Genomic DNA, 18,544 nt, shown 5'->3' with positions numbered 1-18,544 from the left:
TTTATCGGCCAGTTTGTCGCCTTACCTAAATAGCACAAAATTTCGTTTCATTAACTAAAATAAGTTTAAGTCATAATTAAATGAAACTAAGTGGGTACGTAACACTCGTCACAGACGAATTTTAAATGTAATAAATATTGTCTATGGTTTCTGATTCCTAAGCAAAAAACCAAAGGCAACACAATATCCACAACATTCTGAATGTATTCAACAACCAGGGGGCCTACCGCGAAAACCGAAATTCGCTAAGACGTAATTAGAGTGACAAAGAAAAATGCCCGGTACTGGCGAATTTCGATTTTCGCGGTTATAGCCCAGATACACTCAGAATGATGAATAATTTGTGAAAAAATCAGCTCGTCTGTGATGAGCCTCATCAGTCGCAAAACTGAATAATTTGTTTCTAAACGTATCTACTCGCATCACTTACTCTAAAGCCTAGAGCTTTATTCGACCAAAGCAATCTACTCTAACCTAGTTTTAAATATCTTATTAAAAAAAGTTGCATCTCGAGTTAAAAATCTTGATGTATTTGTGATTATGGATGTAACTTTTGCTGCCATATTAAATGTATTCTCTAATTACTATGTACCTAATTCTTCTATTTTTATATTGTGTTATTTAAGGGACATAATGGTTTCAGATTTTATGTGCCATTACGCTGAAAGGGCATGTAAATTTTACCACAAAACTAATTATAGCAGAGCAAAGCAAGGTCCTTTTATGCGTTTTGTTAACGTGTCTAACTTGTATCAAAATGTGATTTGGTTATTGCTTGGAAAGAATAGATGGCGCTGCTAATCAAATCCTTTGTCTATCGTAGCGCCATCTATATGTTCGTACTGTCAAACTGTTATTCGATTTTCGCTTCAGATGTATCGCTGTTGCAGATAGCTAAAACTGTACAATGGGCGCGAAACGCGATAAGTGTTCTTTCCAGCAATGTACAGCTCGCATTTTATTGTCGTAGTTACCTTGTAGTTGGACTAAAGGCGATAATGTCGACGCTAGCGCCTCTGGTGGCGTGTTTCGGACTAATCCATGTAGGATTGAGACCTTTTTGATACAGACAGAGCAATAGCTCCCTGATCTACATACCATGGAGAAAAAAATGCGAAGGTAAACCTTTATAGCTTTCCCAGCATAATACAAAAACAAAAATCGCCATAGTTTCGCTACTCACCGCCAGGGGCGCTTGTAGGTCTACTAGCGCCATTTATGTTGTAGTTGTAACAGGCTGGTCCCTGTCTATCCCTCTCTAGGTGTAAGTTGCGTAGAGATCGATTTGGAACTAAATTAAAGGATGTAAAATAATCAATAAGATGATGGTGTAATCAATTGAATTGTTAAAATTATTTATGTATTATGGAGAGTTACGTATTACTTGTCCTGATTAAATTATTGCAAAAAAAATGTTGTTTTGCTATGCTTCATTTATTTAGGCCATAAGGCAATAATTTGACCAAATAAATACGCTTAATAAGACGATTAATAGTAGGTATATTGTGTATTCTGTATTAAAAGGAGAGGATTATATATATCGTTGTCCGAGTACCCAACCCACAACACAAGTCTTCTTGAGTGTACATTGGAACATTATCAATTTGTGTAAGAATGTCCCTATAATATGAATATTATTTATTTATTTCATATGTGACGTTTCACATGTCACGTGGTTCGGACTTCGGTTGGGCTGTATTTTCACTACATCGATTTTATTTTATTTTATTCTTCGGTCCGATTTTATGGGAGTTTGACTCTTAAATAAACGTCAAATTAAAATTATTCGGAACATCTACATACCCTAAAATTTTATGCTTTTAACCGCCGTAGTCTGATTTTAAGACATACTATCCAGCTCATTTCACAACATAAGTTACGCTGATGATATAGTGCTGCTGGCTCCCTCAATCAGAGCGCTCAGGAAGCTCCTAAACATATGTGAGCATTATGCGGAGAGACATGGGCTCAGGTATAACACTACAAAAAGTGAACTACTCATCTTCAGGGCTGGCAACAAGAAACTAGAGGAAGTTCCTAGGGTTGAGTTAAATGGTGCCGCTCTGAGGAGAGTAGAGCGGTTTAAGTGCCTGGGTCAATGGCTCACCGAAAGCCTTAATGACGATCCTGATTTGGAACGAGAGCGCAGAGCGTTGACGGTCAGATGCAATATGCTGGTGCGCAGGTTTGCAAAGTGTAGCAATGACGTAAAGGTTACACTTTTTAAAGCTTATTGTCAGTCTTCTTTATGCTTGCAGCCTGTGGACCAGCTTCTCGCAGCGATCGTACAAAGCCCTGCGTGTGCAATATAATATTGCGTTTAGGATACTGATGGGTCTGCCTCGGTACTGCAGTGCGTCGGGGATGTTCGCCGATGCCCGTACGGATGACTTTTACGGTATTATGCGTAAAAGAGCGGTATCCCTATTGCATAGTTTGCAGGGTAGCACCAACAGTCTCCTAAACGCATTTGTCGTTAGAGTGGACTGCCCATTGATGAGGCGTTGGAACCAACTGCATTAACCCAACGGCCCAACGCATCATCGAAATAGATTATATTAATTAGCTTTAGGTATTTATTGTTTTGTTTATATTGTACACTAACTTAGATACATAGATAGATAAATAATAATTATTGTATGTACGAACACTATATGAGTTTTTTGCTCGAAATAAAATGATTTCAATTCAATTCAATTTTGCCGCAGTCTGACAAATAAGACACAACTTCCTGTAACTTCGTACCTGCTGCGACACGAGCACGCTTGATGAAATATTGTAAGCGATTAAAAGGTTGATGATAATAATGAGCACGCAGTATTGTAGGAAGACAGTCTTCTCTATTTACTTTTCGCTGTTTATACTTGGAAATACGAACAAAACGTAGTAAAATATACACCAAATTTTAGAGATACATTTAACATATAAACTTATTTTTATTAGGTACAGTCACTGTTATGCTATAATTTATTTTAAGTATAAAAATAACTACGCGTAAACCGTAATCGTTCTCCTAATATCGAAACTCTGTAGTATCATGCTTACTATTACCATAGAGAAATAAGTAAGCGTAGAGTGCTCACTCCATACGTCAGTTTTCTTACCAAACGCTTATTATTTTCGTAGACATCTAGCGTCAAGTAGCGGATTTATCAGTACTGCTACTTGACAAAAGATGTCGCGACGAATGAAGTCTAATCCTCAACAATTTTCAGCTAATATTATAACCGGATTAACCGGAACTCTATTTTTAACTCCCTCAGCTTGTAATATTAGTTGTAAATTGCTGAGCACACCTTCGTCAGTCGCGACACTTATGACATCTAGTGTCAGGTATCGGTACTGATAAATTCACTACTTGACGCTATATGTCAACTACGGAAATAATAAGCGTTTTGGTAAGAAAACTGATCTATGGAGCACACATGCTTACTTATTTTGCCCTCCCTCTAAGTCTCCGAGCACTACCCGAAGGTTTTCCATCAGGATGATTCGACATTGCACATGTAAAACATGCTTTTATCCTACTCGCGTAGCTTTAGTTACTGCACTTGTAAAGCGTCTCATTTTTTACCAGAATGTTTAGATTTTATATGTCCAACTAAAACATGTTTCTGCCGACTTGCATAGCTGCAGTGATCACACTTGTAAGGCTTTTCACCAGTGTGTATACGCTGGTGAGCCGGTAAATCTGATTTCCGAGCGCACCTATAGTCACAATAGCTACATTTATGAGGCTTTTCCCCCCTATGTTTCATCTGGTGAAAATTTAAGTAGGTTTTTGCCCGACACTGATAATCGCATAAGTCACATTTAAAAGGCATTTCACCTGTATGTATCCTAAGGTGACGTTTAAAATGTGACTTTTCATTAGTTTGATAGTCACAATGAGTACATTTATTGGATTTACTTTCATTTCCAGAATGTGTACCCTCGTGTCTTTTTAAATGTGATTTCATATTACACTTGTAATCACATTGACTGCATTGATAAGGTTTTTCACCGCTATGTGTCATCTCATGTAGTCGTAATTCCGTTTTCCGTCTACCTTTATAGTCACAAATGCTACAGCTAAATGGCTTTTCGTCAGTGTGTATCATCAAATGAGATTGCAAGTGTTTTTTTGAACTACACCGATAAGCACAACTGTCACACATATAAGGCTTTTCATCTGTGTGTATCCTTTGATGTTGAAGCATTCTTCCTTTAATTGTACTTGTGTAACTGCAATGATTACAATTTAAAAGGGTTTTTACTGTGTGTATCGTTTGATGTCGGAGTATTCTACTTTCATACGGACTGGTGTAACTGCAATGATTACAATATAGAAGGGTTTGTACTTCACGGCGTTTTAAATTTGCCTTCCGCGTCAAATTCTCAACACCATGTTCTTTTTTCTTAATCTTATAGATTTTGGAACCACAAGGATCACTATTATTATTTTCCTGGGTCACTGTTGAATCACATGAAGTTCCGGATAATAAATGCGTTTTTTTCAAGAGCTTCTCTAAGGCAGCCTTATTTTTGAAATCCTTGTTACATTCTTCACGGTCGTATGATTTCTCTCTACTAGAACTGGCCATGGCAAACTCGAAAGGGGACCGCTCGACGTCTAGACACAAACAAAGCAACATTAAGGTAGGGTATACTTCATCATGTCGTCTAAGCATTTTAAATCTAGTGATATATGACTTCTAGTTTCTTATTCTACTAATAGTTATCAGCCTATCATTAACTCTTACCTGTCTCTGACAAATCAGCCTTCATCTCATCATCAGGCGGCTCTGACCTGACTATAGAGTCTTCATCTGAAACAAAAAAAATACTGATTAGAACTACATGGGGCAAAAATTGGTTACTGTTTTTAGGAAAGTTACCATATATACAACGGTAGTACGCGCTTTGAGTAGGAAAGACAATAAGCGTTCGTTCCAGCAATGTACAGCTTGCATTTAGCTTGTAGTTGGACTAAAGGCGATAATGTAGACACTAGCGCCTCTGGTGGCGTGTTTTGGACTAATACATGCAGGATTGGGACCTTTTACACCGTGTCCAATAAGTTCGAATACAAACTTTTAGCACTTGCTGTATAGACATACGGATCGCTGGATATAAAATTCTTATTTTAATTTAAAAAGTATATTGACATAAACATAGTACTATAATTTCATGAGTCACGTATTTTTAGTTTGGCTTGAATACACGATGAAGTACGTTCGTGAAGAAATTATTAGAAAATTCCTTAAAGGCGACAGGCCATGTGCTATATTCAAGGCGTTACAACCGCATGGAATTAAACGGAATTTGGTTTATACTACTATAAAAAGGTATAAAGAGATCTCTTCTACAGAGGACAGGAAAAGATCCGGTCGGCCCTGCTCAGCTAGAACTGAAAAAGTGGTAAAGGCTATAAGAGAGCGAATTCGGCGGAAAAAACACCGATCTATTAGAAAATTAGCTGCTGATCTGAAAATTTCCAGGGGATCTGTACATAATATATTGAAAAAAGATCTTGGATGTCATGCTTATAAAAAACGAAAAGTACATGGCATTTCAGATGCAACCAAGAAAAAGAGAGTAGAAAGATGTAGTTTCTTGGCACGCAGGTGACGAATTTGTTTTCTCAGACGAGAAACTCTTTGTGTTAGAGCAGCCTCATAACGCCCAGAACGACCGGTTGTGGGCAGCACGGATAGAAGACATTCCAGAGTATGAAAAGAATGTGCCTAGGTTCCAGAGCTCACCATCAGTGATGGTTTGGGGTGCTCTTTGTAAGAGGGGCAAACTGCCTCTAGTTTTTATTGATAAAGGCGTCAAAATCAATGCGGCATACTATAAATCGGAGGTTTTGGAGAAAAATGTTGCCCCAAATTTAAAAAATATGTTTGCAGACGATTATTATGTTTTCCAACAAGACGGAGCTCCGTCGCATACGGCAAACGCTGTTCAAGCTTGGTGCAAGGCTAATTTGACCGATTTTTTGCCGAAAACTGAATGGCCACCAAGTTCTCCAGATTTAAACGTACTAGATTATTTCGTATGGTCATACATGCTCTCGAAACTAAATAATTATAAAGTCGCAAACCTGAGCCATTTTAAAAAGGTTATCGTGCAAATATGGGACGATATGCCGATGGATGCGGTGCGTGCCGCTTGTGACTCTTTTGAGAAACGTTTGAAACTTGTAAAAAAAGTTAAAGGTGGAGTTATTCCAAAACATTTGTTGTAAATATTGTATATAAATGTGGCTTTCATTTAATATAATTTTCATAACATAAACTACGCGTAAATTTATTTTATTAAGGATCATTACTGTATTCGAACTTATTGGACACGGTGTACATTTTAGACAGAGCAATAGCTCCCTAATCTACATAGCATAGAGAAAAACGAAGTTAAACGTTTCTAGCTTTCCCTGCGTAATTAAAAAACAAAAATCGCAATAGTTTCGCTGCTCACCGCCAGGGGCGCTTGTAGGTCTATCACGGAACCCCCGCTAGGCAACTCTTCGGAAATAGCAACATAATGACACTCGCATCACACTACCTATTTTACATAATTAAATATATTACAAGAAACATACACCTAGAGATGGGTAGCAAGTAAATACTGAGTACTTACTCAATTTAGCAGTATTTACTCGTTTATACCCAAATTGGTGGGTAACGGAAGCGTGCAAAGCGAGTGGTGGGGGTAGCCGGAACGATCACAGCGCTTGATGTGGCCAAATATGGCAAAAATGCTAGGTGTGTTTCAATACCCATACTATTCCGTTATTTTGTTCACGTTTTTTGCTTTAAAATCATATTTACGACAAAAATAGGTCACGATAGCTGATAAATGGTGAACTGCAATAATACTGGACGAAACAGTAATAGTAAACTTTATATATTTCCAACATCGAAATTAGGCTTTTATATCATATAGTATTATTCCGGGCTTACCAACGTAACGGCTAAACATTTTATGTAGTCTATGTCAACGCAGAGTTTTGCTTGGATGTTAATAAAATAGTATGGCTAATACAGTGTACCAACATTAGGTAATTGTAATATTAGTTATAATGACAGTTACTGAAAGCCCGTCAGAAACATACTTTTGGCACGCAGAGTTATTGTTTGCCGTCTGTCACAACAAACGTTGTGATAAGCGAAAGAAACTATGTTTTAACATAAAATGAGTTGATAAAAACCTGTGAAGAAGGGCAAAACTTTTATACTTGAAAGCATCATACGTATCCTCAGGAAGAGGATCACGAAGTGGGCCATCAAAACATAATGAAACATAGATTTTTTCATTGAATTTGTAACGAAACAACGACGAAGAAAATTAACCGAATAATATAAAGTACACAGATAATTCTGACTATTTTCAGTAAAGCAAAAGTCAAGTGTGTTTAACATTAAAACGAAAAGATTCTGCACATTGGTACTGTATTATAGTAAAAAAAAATAAGTATTCCTTAAATCTTTATTCTGTTGAGCTCATTATTTGACAGCTCCCCAGTAGTTGCGAACGCGAAGCGGCGCTGCCATGTGCACGCTCCCCAAGGGGCATATTTTGAAATAAAGTGTATTTTGTAAGCCGCCGCTGAATTACAAGTTACTCAAAATTGTAAGAAATATTTTTTAAGTGGTGCCCTCCATACATTTAACTGTCACAAAATAAAATTCAGAAACCACCAACGTGTTACACATCATTAAATGGGTCTTGAAAAATAACTTGAATGTTTCTAAAAACAACCGCCTGTTGTTACCTGGTTCTATTTTCCTTTAAAATGTATGTAAAATGTATAATTGTTGGTGCAATAAAGAATATTTACTTACTTTACTTACTTTTGGAAACAACCCATTTCCAATAAAAACATTTAAAAGCTCATGTATTACACAAATATAGACAGACTCGACATGTTGTCGACCTGCGAAATCCAACAAAACGGTATCTATTGCGGGGCAAGGTATCTACAAAAACTACCCGACAACATTAAAAATATTAAAAATGACCAAAGTCAATAATAATAATAACCGGCCAAGAGCATGTCGGGCCACGCTCAGTGTAGGGTTCCGTAGTTACTCTTCCGTCACAATAAGCTAAACTGGAGCTTAAAGTATAGTAAATTGTTAACCAAGGGATGAAACGGTACCTTTCACCCGAGTTAAACAAATAGGCAAATTTGCATTATCAGTACCTAATTAAAGTAAGTCTTTTACTATGAAGGGAAAACTTTTTGCGATAACTCAAAAATAGCTAAACTGATCATGTCTGCTATAGTTTTCATTTAATGTCTTTCTTAAGCTCTACTTCCACGATTTATTTCATATTTTTTGGACCTATGGTTCAAAAGTTAGAGGGGGGGACACATGTTTTTTTTCTTTCGGAGCGATTATCTCCGAATATATTTACTTTATCAAAAAATGTTTCTTGAAAACCCCTATTAGTTTTGAAAGACCTTTCCAACGATACCCCACACTCTAGGGTTGAAGCGAAAAAAAAATTTCACCCCCACTTTACGTGTAGGGGAGGTACCCTAAAAAAAATTAAATTTTTAGATTTTATTGTACGACTTTGTCGGCTTTATTGATTTATATATCCATGCCAAATTTCAGCTTTCTAGCACTAACGACCACGGAGCAAAGCCTCGGACAGACAGACAGACAGACAGACAGACAGACGGACATGGCGAAACTATAAGGGTTCCGTTTTATGCCATTTGGCTACGGAACCCTAAAAATGGCTGACTACAAATGCCTTTTATGACATATAGCAATAATCCGCTCGCGTCAGTCAACTTGTTAAGATTCGGGGACCTCTTCGGAGAAACCGAGGGTTTTGCCTGTGCAATTGCGGACGAAGTTATGATGACGAACAACTACTGGAAATACACCGTGTTTTTTTTGATTTGCGTTAATTTCGAGGGTGCATTCCTGAGCTTAAATTAAGTAACTTTCTCAAAGACACCGATATTCTAACTAACTCCATTTCGGAGATAATCAATCATAAATTTTTATATTATAAGGCCCTTACGAGCGTGTACACTTGCTTTAGGACCTGTTTACTTATTAGTTAGTGTTTAGTGCGAGTTCATACATTTGCTACTAAACGTACGTACTATCTCGGACGATCGATGTTAGAAATGACATTGATATGTCACAGTTTTCAATTGTTTGGTTGAGTTAAATGTAATGCCCGTGTTACAACAACGCTATATGCAACATTTAGTTACTTTTTATAAAAATAAAAAAAGTAAAAAAAAAAACAAAAAAAAAATTTTTTTTTGAAAATTAACTATGCCATTTAGTTTCCTTAAACGTACTTACCCAAACCCCGGAGTTAACGCAATTCAATAAAAACACGGTGTATAGACGGTACGGTCGACATTTGTCGGACATGCCGTCGTCCCTAAGAGTCACTCAGCCATATCATTTCCGGTTGTTCTCATTTTGCTAACGGTGAGTACTTGCACAGACATAATCTCGTAGCCAGGATTATTCACCAGCAACTTACTCTTCTGTACGGCCTTGTGGACCACGCAGTACCGTACTACAAGTACTCACCTGCCCAGTTCGCGAAAATGGTCGTGCCACGATCGCAACGTCGGGCCGGGCTCGTCAACATTACCATCCCCCATGATGAGAATCTCGTGAAAGCCGAGAAGGAAAAGTCCAGTAAGTACCTAGACTTGGCTCACGAGATAACCGCCATTGTCCCGATAGTCGTTTCAGCGGTCTCATAGCGAAGAGTCTCGCCCAACACCTTAAGAGACTCTCGCTAGGTGGTTGGATAAAGGGTCATATATATAAGGCGGTGATCTTGGGCCCTGCCCCGCTGCTGATGGCACCCTAATTCAGATTCTTAATATGCATTTTGCATTGTTTTGTGTTTTTATATTTTACTTTTATATTCACATTATCAATAATCTAACCCAAGACAGGCCTATGACTCTTCGCGCGAGCTCGGATTTATGCCTACGAATCTCGTTCCGTTCACGGTACAAAAGCAAGCCAGTTGGTTGTCACACGCGTTCACGCACGCACGTCACGTCGCCGCGCGCTCGAATATGCAAAAGAAATGTCTTCGTCACAAACAAATAACACAGCTTCTAGTGTAGATGGATGCAAAAACGACAAAAGTAGTAAAAAATATCGTTTTTGCTTTTCCGATAGATAGGAAGAAAGAGTAAGTAGACATTCTCAATATACACCTATTGTTATTATTTTTAATTAGGATACTTGCATGCTACGTAGGTGGTATTGAATTTCTTTAAAAACGTAATATTTTTACGACAAATTTATTGTTATATATTTTCCTATTTGAAATAGGTAGCCTAGCTTTTACAGTCTTTTGGTACATGTGTATTTTAACGACAGTAAGTACTTACTGCCATGAATTATATTACTTTATCCCCAGGTTGTCATGTTAATAATATGTTAATACTGATTCGCATATACTAATATACTCGTACACTATTCTTAGCAATGCCTTGGAAACTGATTTTGAAACACATATATTAATTTACGCACGCGATTTGATGTGTTTAGTATGTGAGCCCTGAAATCCAGCTTTTCATCAACTACTACACCAAGATATTTAATAGTGCGGGCCCTATCAATGAAACGGCATGAGCAGGAAGCCATTGGCGATCCATTTCGACTACATGTATGAATTTTCAACCTAGACAATGCTGTTGGAGCAGAGGCAATGCTGTTGGCGAGGTTTTTATGAAATCAGAGGAATTTGGTTTTTATAACATTAAGGGTGAGCAAATTATTAGTTAACCAGTCTGCTATCACTGCTACACCTGCTTTTGCGGAGCTAGCGACTTTGGCCCAGCTTGCTCCATGAAATAGGATGGCCGTGTCGTCAGCATAACAAATTACATCAGAATTGGGTAATTTGTTAGAGGCAATGTCAGTGATGTAGACATTGAACAATACTGGGCCTAGGACGCTGCCTTGAGGGACACCAAAAGTAACATCCATAGTGTTGTGTCTTGATCGATCTTTACGCGTTGTGTTCGGCCTAATAGATAGCTATTGAACCAGTCCAAAGCGATTCCTCTAATACCTATGAGTTCAAGCTTTCTTAGTAGAATGGGTATAGAGACGGTGTCGAATACTTTAGTTAGGTCCAGAAAAACGCCAATGTAGGCCTCGTTATTATCTAAGAATCCTGAGGTTAGTTTTGTCAGCAACACTACTGCGTCCTCGGTTGATCTTTTTTCGCGAAAATCATATCGGAAATTATAGAGTTTTTTTCTAAGAAGCTGACTAGGCGTTTACAGACCAGTTTTTCCAGTATTTTTGAAAGTGCCCCAAGCAAAGAGATTGGTCTGCAATTGCTAGGATTTAGCTTGTCACCTGCCTTATGTATTGGAATTAATGCTGCCTCCTTCCATTCATCTGGAAAAACTCCCTCGGACAGACTGAGGTTGTATAAGTAGGTTAGAGGCGGAATAATAAGATTTTTGACAGCCTTTAATAGGCGGTTTGTAACGCCATCAAGCCCAGGGGACCTGTCCAGTTTTAAGCCGTTTATTAAAGATTCAACTTCGGACTCGTTAGTTACATTAAAGAAAAGTGAAGGTGAGGGAGACAATTTTGAAGCAACGCGCATGTAACTCTTCTGGAGTTGCAGGCGTACATAGGCTACGGATACTGCTTACCATCAGGCGGGCCGTATGCTTGTTTGGCACCGACATAGTATTAAAAAAAATAGGCTCAAGAGATAAACATTTTTTATAAATATTATACCTAAACTTACGAACCGAAACTTATATATGAATTAAGGAATCTGTCGCCTACAGCTTCCTTTTTTAACAGACTTCAAGATTTCAAAAGGAGGAGGTTATCAATTCGATGTGTATGTTTTTTTTAATGTTTTTTACTCCATAACTCCGTCATTTCTGAACCGATTATGGGACCAATCTGTATATATATATATATATATATATATATATATATATATATATATATATATATATATATATATACAGATTGGTCCCATTTTTGTCAAAACTCAGTTCTGATGATGGAATCCATGAGGAATCGATGGAACTCTTCAAATGTGAAAGGCATACATATAGTGATTTTTGTATTTTCTTTAACAAATCAAGCATTTACATTTAAAAAGTGACATTTGATGAAGTGGAACTGCTGATGATGATCAGAATGGAACTCTTCAACGACGCATAGTACACGTTTGGCGATTTGTCCTCTTCGCTGTGTTTGTTAGGTAATTAGATTTTCAAGACAAATTTTTGTCAAGTTCGAGTCCTGGCGATGGGGTCCATGAGGAATCGAGGGAACTCTTCAAATGTGAAAGGCATACATATAGTGATTTTTGTATTTTCTTTAACAAAACAAGCATTTACATTTAAAAAAGTGACATTTGATGAAGTGGAACTGCTGATGATGATCAGAATGGAACTCTTCAACGACGCATAGTACACGTTTGGAGATTTATCCTCTTCGCTGTGTTTGTGAAGCAAATTAGATTTTCAAGACAAATTTTTGTCAAGTTCGAGTTCTGACGATGGGGTCCATGAGGAATCGAGGGAACTCTTCAAATGTGAAAGGCATACATATAGTGATTTTTGTATTTTCTTTAACAAAACAAGCATTTACATTTAAAAAAGTGACATTTGATGAAGTGGAACTGCTGATGATGATCAGAATGGAACTCTTCAACGACGCATAGTACACGTTTGGAGATTTATCCTCTTCGCTGTGTTTGTGAAGCAAATTAGATTTTCAAGACAAATTTTTGTCAAGTTCGAGTTCTGACGATGGGGTCCATGAGGAATCGAGGGAACTCCTCAAATGTTAAAGGCATATATATAGTGATCTTAGTATGTTCATCAGTAAATCAAGTATTTACATCTGTAGAAGTGACATTTGATGAAGTTGAACTGCTGATGATGAACAGAACGGAACTCTTCAACGATGCATAGTTCACGTTTGGCAATTTGTTCTCTTTGCATGTTTGTCAAGCAGTTAGGTTTTCAAGGCACATTTTTATATTTCTATCTTATTTAGTTTTTTTAATAATTATCTGGTGCTTTATTTCATGCATGGTGTGAAATAATTTATCTTTAATTCAGTCGTCGTTGCAGGTATCTTACTGGTCAACCATAGGGCAAATCTGAAATGTGTCAAGGTGGGTGCAGTGACAAAAAAATATGTTACCTCCTTTTCTACATAATTAGGCGTAGAACGCTGTCTTTTTAATTTCATTGTATGAAATCCAAAATCAACAATAATCGTTCTTTCACCGGTCTCCCTCATTGAAGTCGTTTTTTTTTATTAAAAATTATTTAAGCCATTATGCAATAAATTCACAAGTGAGAATTGAATTACTCAATACGCCTACGGCTCTAAATAATGATTTGCTTGTTGCAGTGCAGTACATAATTATTACATTAGTATTAGTGATGTCACATGCCATATTATCGTCACCACTTACATAACATGCCATAATGTTGTTTCATTATAATAACTATGTGGTAGACCTGTGTGTGGTAGAGGAGTAATTGCGACTGGACCTACTAATATCGAATCACTGTGGTAACGGAGTACATCATCACAGGCCTTTGCGTCTATTGCAGACGATTTAAGCATTGCTGTTTAGACAACGGGTTTGGTGACTGTGGAGGCCGATGCGTGAGCGGCACGACCTCCCACATTTTTGGCAGAGAAAGCTCATGCCACCTGAGGTTCCAGTCCCGATTTGCTTTCTGCGACACCTTCTGCTATCTAACGTAGTATCTCACTGTTAGAACCAAGATGATAGTATACCAGACTTGCGTTCTAAGTATACTCTTGTACGGAGCAGAAACCTGGACGACGTATGCAAAACAGGAGCGACGGCTCAACACTTTTCACATGCGCTGTCTACGCAACATTTTAGGCATTACTTGGCAGGACAAAGTGACAAATCAGAGGGTTCTTGAAAAAGCGCAGCTGCCCAGTCTTACCGCTCTTCTCAAACAGAGACGCTTGCGGTGGCTGGGGCATGTGCACCGGATGGAATCCTCTAGAATACCTCGACGTGTCTTGCTTGGTGCAGTTGCGTATGCTAAAAGGAACGTTGGAAGACCGATGCTGCGCTTTAAAGACTGTGTTAAGCGAGACAAGTCAGCATTTGAAATCGACCACCATGCCTGGGAAACTTTAGCTGAGGACCGTGATGGATGGCGTTGTGGAGGGGAGAAAGCTATGCGACCAAGCCTGGTTTACTACGTTAACGGAGTACAGTTACTTAATATACCAGTTTGTGTTTTAACCAGTAGATCAAATCTCCGAGCACTGTCTTAAGGTTTTCTTATAGAATATTCAACTTATGTTTCGACTACACTTGTAAAACTTCTCTTTGTTCACCACAATGTTTAGATTTTATATGTCCAACTAAAACATGTTTCTGCCGACTTGCATAGCTGCAGTGATTACACTTGTAAGGCTTTTCACCAGTGTGTGTACGCTGGTGAGCCGGTAAATCTGATTTCCGAGCGCACCTAAAGTCACAATAGCTACATTTATGAGGCTTTTCCCCCGTATGTTTCATCTGGTGAAAATTTAAGTGCGCTTTTCTTCGACACTGATAATCGCATAAGTCACATTTAAATGGCATTTCACCTGTATGTATCTTCAAGTGGCGATTTAAATGTGACTTATCAATGGTTTGGTAGTCACAATGAGTACATTTATGCGATTTATTTTTCATTCCAGGATGTGTACCCTCGTGTCTTTGTAAATGTGATTTGATATTACACTTATAATCACATTGACTGCATTGATAAGGTTTTTCACCGCTATGTGTCATCTCATGTAGTCGTAATTCCGATTTCCGTCTACCTTTATAGTCACAAATGCTACAGCTAAATGGCTTTTCGCCAGTGTGTATCATCATATGAGATTGCAAGTATTTTTTTGAAGTACACTGATAAGCACAACTGTCACACATATAAGGCTTTTCATCTGTGTGTATCCTTTGATGTCGGAGCATTCTTCCTTTAATTGTACTTGTGTAACTGCAATGATTACAATTAAAAAGGGTTGTTACAGTGTGTATCGTTTGATGTCGGAGTATTCTACTTTTACACGGACTGGTGTAACTGCAATGATTACAATATAGAAGGGTTTGTACTTCACGGCGTTTTAAATTGGCCTTCCGCGTCAAATTCTCAACACCATGTTTTTTTTTCTCAATCTTATCGATTTTGGAACCACAAGGATCACTATTATTATTTTCCTGGGTCACTGTTGAATCATAACAAGTTCCGGACAGTAAATGCGTTTCTCCCGAGAGCCTCTCTAAGACAGGCTCATTTTTGAAGCCCTTGCATTCTTCGCGGGTGTATGATTTCTCTCTACTAGAACTGGCCATGGCAAACTCGAAAGGCGGCCGCTCGACGTCTAGACACAAACAAAGCAACATTAGGGTAGGGTATACTTTATCATGATGTCTAAGCATTTTTAATCTAATGCTATAATATGACTTTAAGAAATTTCCTATTCTAATCATCATCATCATCATCATCATCAGCATATCATCAACTCTTACCTGTCTCTGACAAGTCAGCCATCATCTCATCATCAGGCGGCTCTGACTTGACTAGATTGTCTTCATCTGGAACAAAATATTACTGATTAGAACTGTGTTGTATGGTAAACTGGATGGGGCTAAAAATTGGCACTTAGTTTTTTAGGAAAGTTGCCACTGCTGTAAACCCTTTCACCGCCAAGGACGTCGTCAACGTACACGGTTGCAGCCCAATATCGATCTTCATAATCCACGAGATTCACCATACCGGCTAACGGCATGAGTTATGTTTTCGCACGCGTGTTCATACCGGCTAACGGCATGAGTTGTGTGTTCGCACGCGTATTCATACCGGTTAATGGCTCGAGTTGTGTGCTCGCGCGCGTGTTCATACCAGCTAGTGGCATGAGTTGTGTTCGCACGCGTGTTCATACCGGCTAACGGCATGAGTCGTGTGCTCGCGCGCGTATCCACACTTGAAGTCGCGCTTGATGTATGGAGTCGTGCGTGAGAACGCAACTCATGCTAGAAGCAGACCTAGAGGTGTCATGGGTCAATGGGTTAAATAAGGTTGAAAATCCCATGTAAGTTACATATGGTCTACTTATAATTTATTAAGCGAAAAAGTTAAGTATTAAAACACAACCATCATCTAAATCCACAGTTCAGGCTTAGTCAAAATGTAGGTATAAATGGAATCCGTCCGGACTTCGTCCAATCTACATAAGTGATAATCCGGCACAGGCTTCATCTAAAATGTACGAGATAAAATCAGCAACAAGCTTTGTCCGAAAATCTAACACTACCTGTAATTAACTGCATAAAAACTTTGTAGTTCACTTTGAGTTGTTATTTTTAAATATTTTAAAAGTCAACCATTGCAAGTTGAAAGCACAAGACGTGACCTCAGGGCACCTCCCCCCCCCCCCCCCCCCCCCCCTGCCAATTGCAAATTTGAAACATGTCCCATGACTTTTATTGTCACCATGCGTGTTTAGTATCTTTTGAGTCCTAGAAGCTCCTTAGTACTTTTGCTGTTGAACACTCTGAGAGCTTTCAGGTGTCTTGTCCTTTGAAAAACTTCCACTTGCTCTAATTTGTCCTAGAACTAACTAGAAGCTAACCTTTAACCAGCAACGCTTCCTGGAGCTCTGTCTGGCTACGTTGCACTAGTAGCTTGAAGTCACTTGCATCTCGCAGACGGCTCACACACATCAGGCAAATCCCTCTTGAGATATTTGCATCCAGTGTTAACTATAAATTTGAAAAAAGGTTAAAAAATATGCTGAATGGTCAGTTGCCAGGATTAAGTTATGATATTTAATAAAATAAAATAAAATAGCCTTTTATTTCTTGCGAAATTTTAACATTTAAACATTGTTGTTTAGAGTTAAGTTAAAATAATTTTAGAACCAACACCAAAAAACTATAAGCAAACTTAATTACTTATAGCTTCCTAATGGCAGTTCTAAAATTATTTTAAAATGAATTTTAATATATAGCAAGAACCCCGTCTTCACAGGAGAAGGCCTCCCTCCTCCAGAGATGAAAATTAATACATGTAGCTAATTAAAATGTAAAAATATGTCATAGTAAATAAACAACTAATAACATGGCTGTTTAATTTCAATTTGTTTATCATTGTAAGGCTCTTAGCCAATATTACTAATTGAAGTATCAAGTATCAATATAAATGAACTCTTTTTTAATTGGAATAATTATTGATCATTTTAAAAACATAAAAATAAAAATATTTCTAGTTAGTTAGTGCTTCTGGGCATTTTCCGCAAATCGACAACCATTGTGCCTATTTTGCGTGAAACGAGGTAGCGCTACTCTAACCACCCCAGCTCCTCCACGAAGCCTAGCAAAGTTTTCAGGTTGCTAAATGCCTCTCCTAGTGTGCACGGAGTCCCTAGGCATTTGTTCCTGTATACTTCTACCTGTTTGCAGTCTAGGAGAATATGTTTTGTTTTGTGTTTGTTTGAAAATATTTCTAATTCCATAGCCATTTTTTTGAATGGTGAGCCTTAGAAGGACTTACGGTAGCCGCTATACATGCAACTGCTAATACTACATTACTGTATGCTGAACTACTTAAAGGGGTTATGAAAATCCAGAAAATTAAAAAGGAATAAAAATATGGTACCTCACACGAAAGTTGCGATGGAAGATTTGACTATGACTTTGCTATCAAGGCAACTTTAACCTTTTACTATCTTTTTAGAGTATGCCCTACAAATTATAGTCTACATTACGTACACATTTTTTCAATGCATTTGCCCTTCATGAAAATTTGTAAAAATCCAAAATAAAAACTTGCAGTTTGCGGGAGCCCCTATGCTGTTTAGAGGTGCATGAGCTAAACCTACAGACTTGACTACACTACACTACAAATAAACGAAGTTATAATATATTTACATGTAGATCGAAGCAGTCTTTCAACATAACGGAATATATCTCCGTTTTGCCGAGATGTGTATACGGCGTCACCATGTCCTTGTACGGACGACCCTGGAGGCAACAGCGACAGGAATTTATCACGTCCATTACGCCTCAACTAAACGAACCGTCTTGCGAATACCGATTAAAGGTTAAAAAAAAAAATTGTGAATGTAGATTTCAACGAATTAGGAAGAGTAAACGAATAATTAAGCGAGTGTCAAGTGTGGTTGTGATTCTTCACCAGATAACAAACAAATCTAAGAATTCTAAGATTGACATGAGCGACTGAGCGCGACGATTTGACGCGACGGATTGACAGCTGTATGAGGGGCGTTTTGATATCAATTAAAGCATTTTTGGCTATCGAATATTAATAACTAGACCATTTTAGATTATTAGGTATACTACGATACAATGCATTACGACGAATCCTTTTCCTTCCCCCTTTTCTTATATATTTATTATCTTTTTAAGCTTTTCTACACGTTTGCAAAGTACATGAAAATACTGTCAATATCAGACATTACTTTAAAATATCGACTTTAAGTTTTTGAACGTTAAG

At 37.9% G+C, this 18,544-nt stretch overlaps 1 protein-coding gene across 2 annotated transcripts; it reads right to left on the bottom strand.

The window, feature by feature from the left end:
• Positions 1–1,538: 1,538 nt before the first annotated feature.
• Positions 1,539–18,512, bottom strand: LOC133530208 (zinc finger protein 271-like). Of its 2 annotated transcripts, XM_061868069.1 has the most exons (5): positions 17,959–18,512; positions 16,662–16,791; positions 15,559–15,624; positions 4,743–4,808; positions 1,539–4,612 (listed from the first exon to the last, which is right to left on the bottom strand). In XM_061868069.1, exons 1-5 carry the CDS (start codon positions 18,085–18,087, stop codon positions 3,564–3,566), a joined length of 1,440 nt encoding a protein of 479 aa, XP_061724053.1. In that variant the 5' UTR covers positions 18,088–18,512; the 3' UTR covers positions 1,539–3,563. The 2 variants fall into 2 exon arrangements, with proteins under 2 accessions (XP_061724053.1, XP_061724054.1); XM_061868070.1 differs by lacking the exons at positions 1,539–4,612; positions 4,743–4,808 and adding an exon at positions 12,329–15,410.
• Between the last annotated feature and the right edge of the window lie 32 nt (positions 18,513–18,544).

Source organism: Cydia pomonella, chromosome 22, assembly GCF_033807575.1.
Source record: "Cydia pomonella isolate Wapato2018A chromosome 22, ilCydPomo1, whole genome shotgun sequence".
Classification (NCBI taxonomy): Eukaryota; Metazoa; Arthropoda; class Insecta; order Lepidoptera; family Tortricidae; genus Cydia; species Cydia pomonella.
This window is presented reverse-complemented; position numbering and strand designations above follow the sequence as displayed.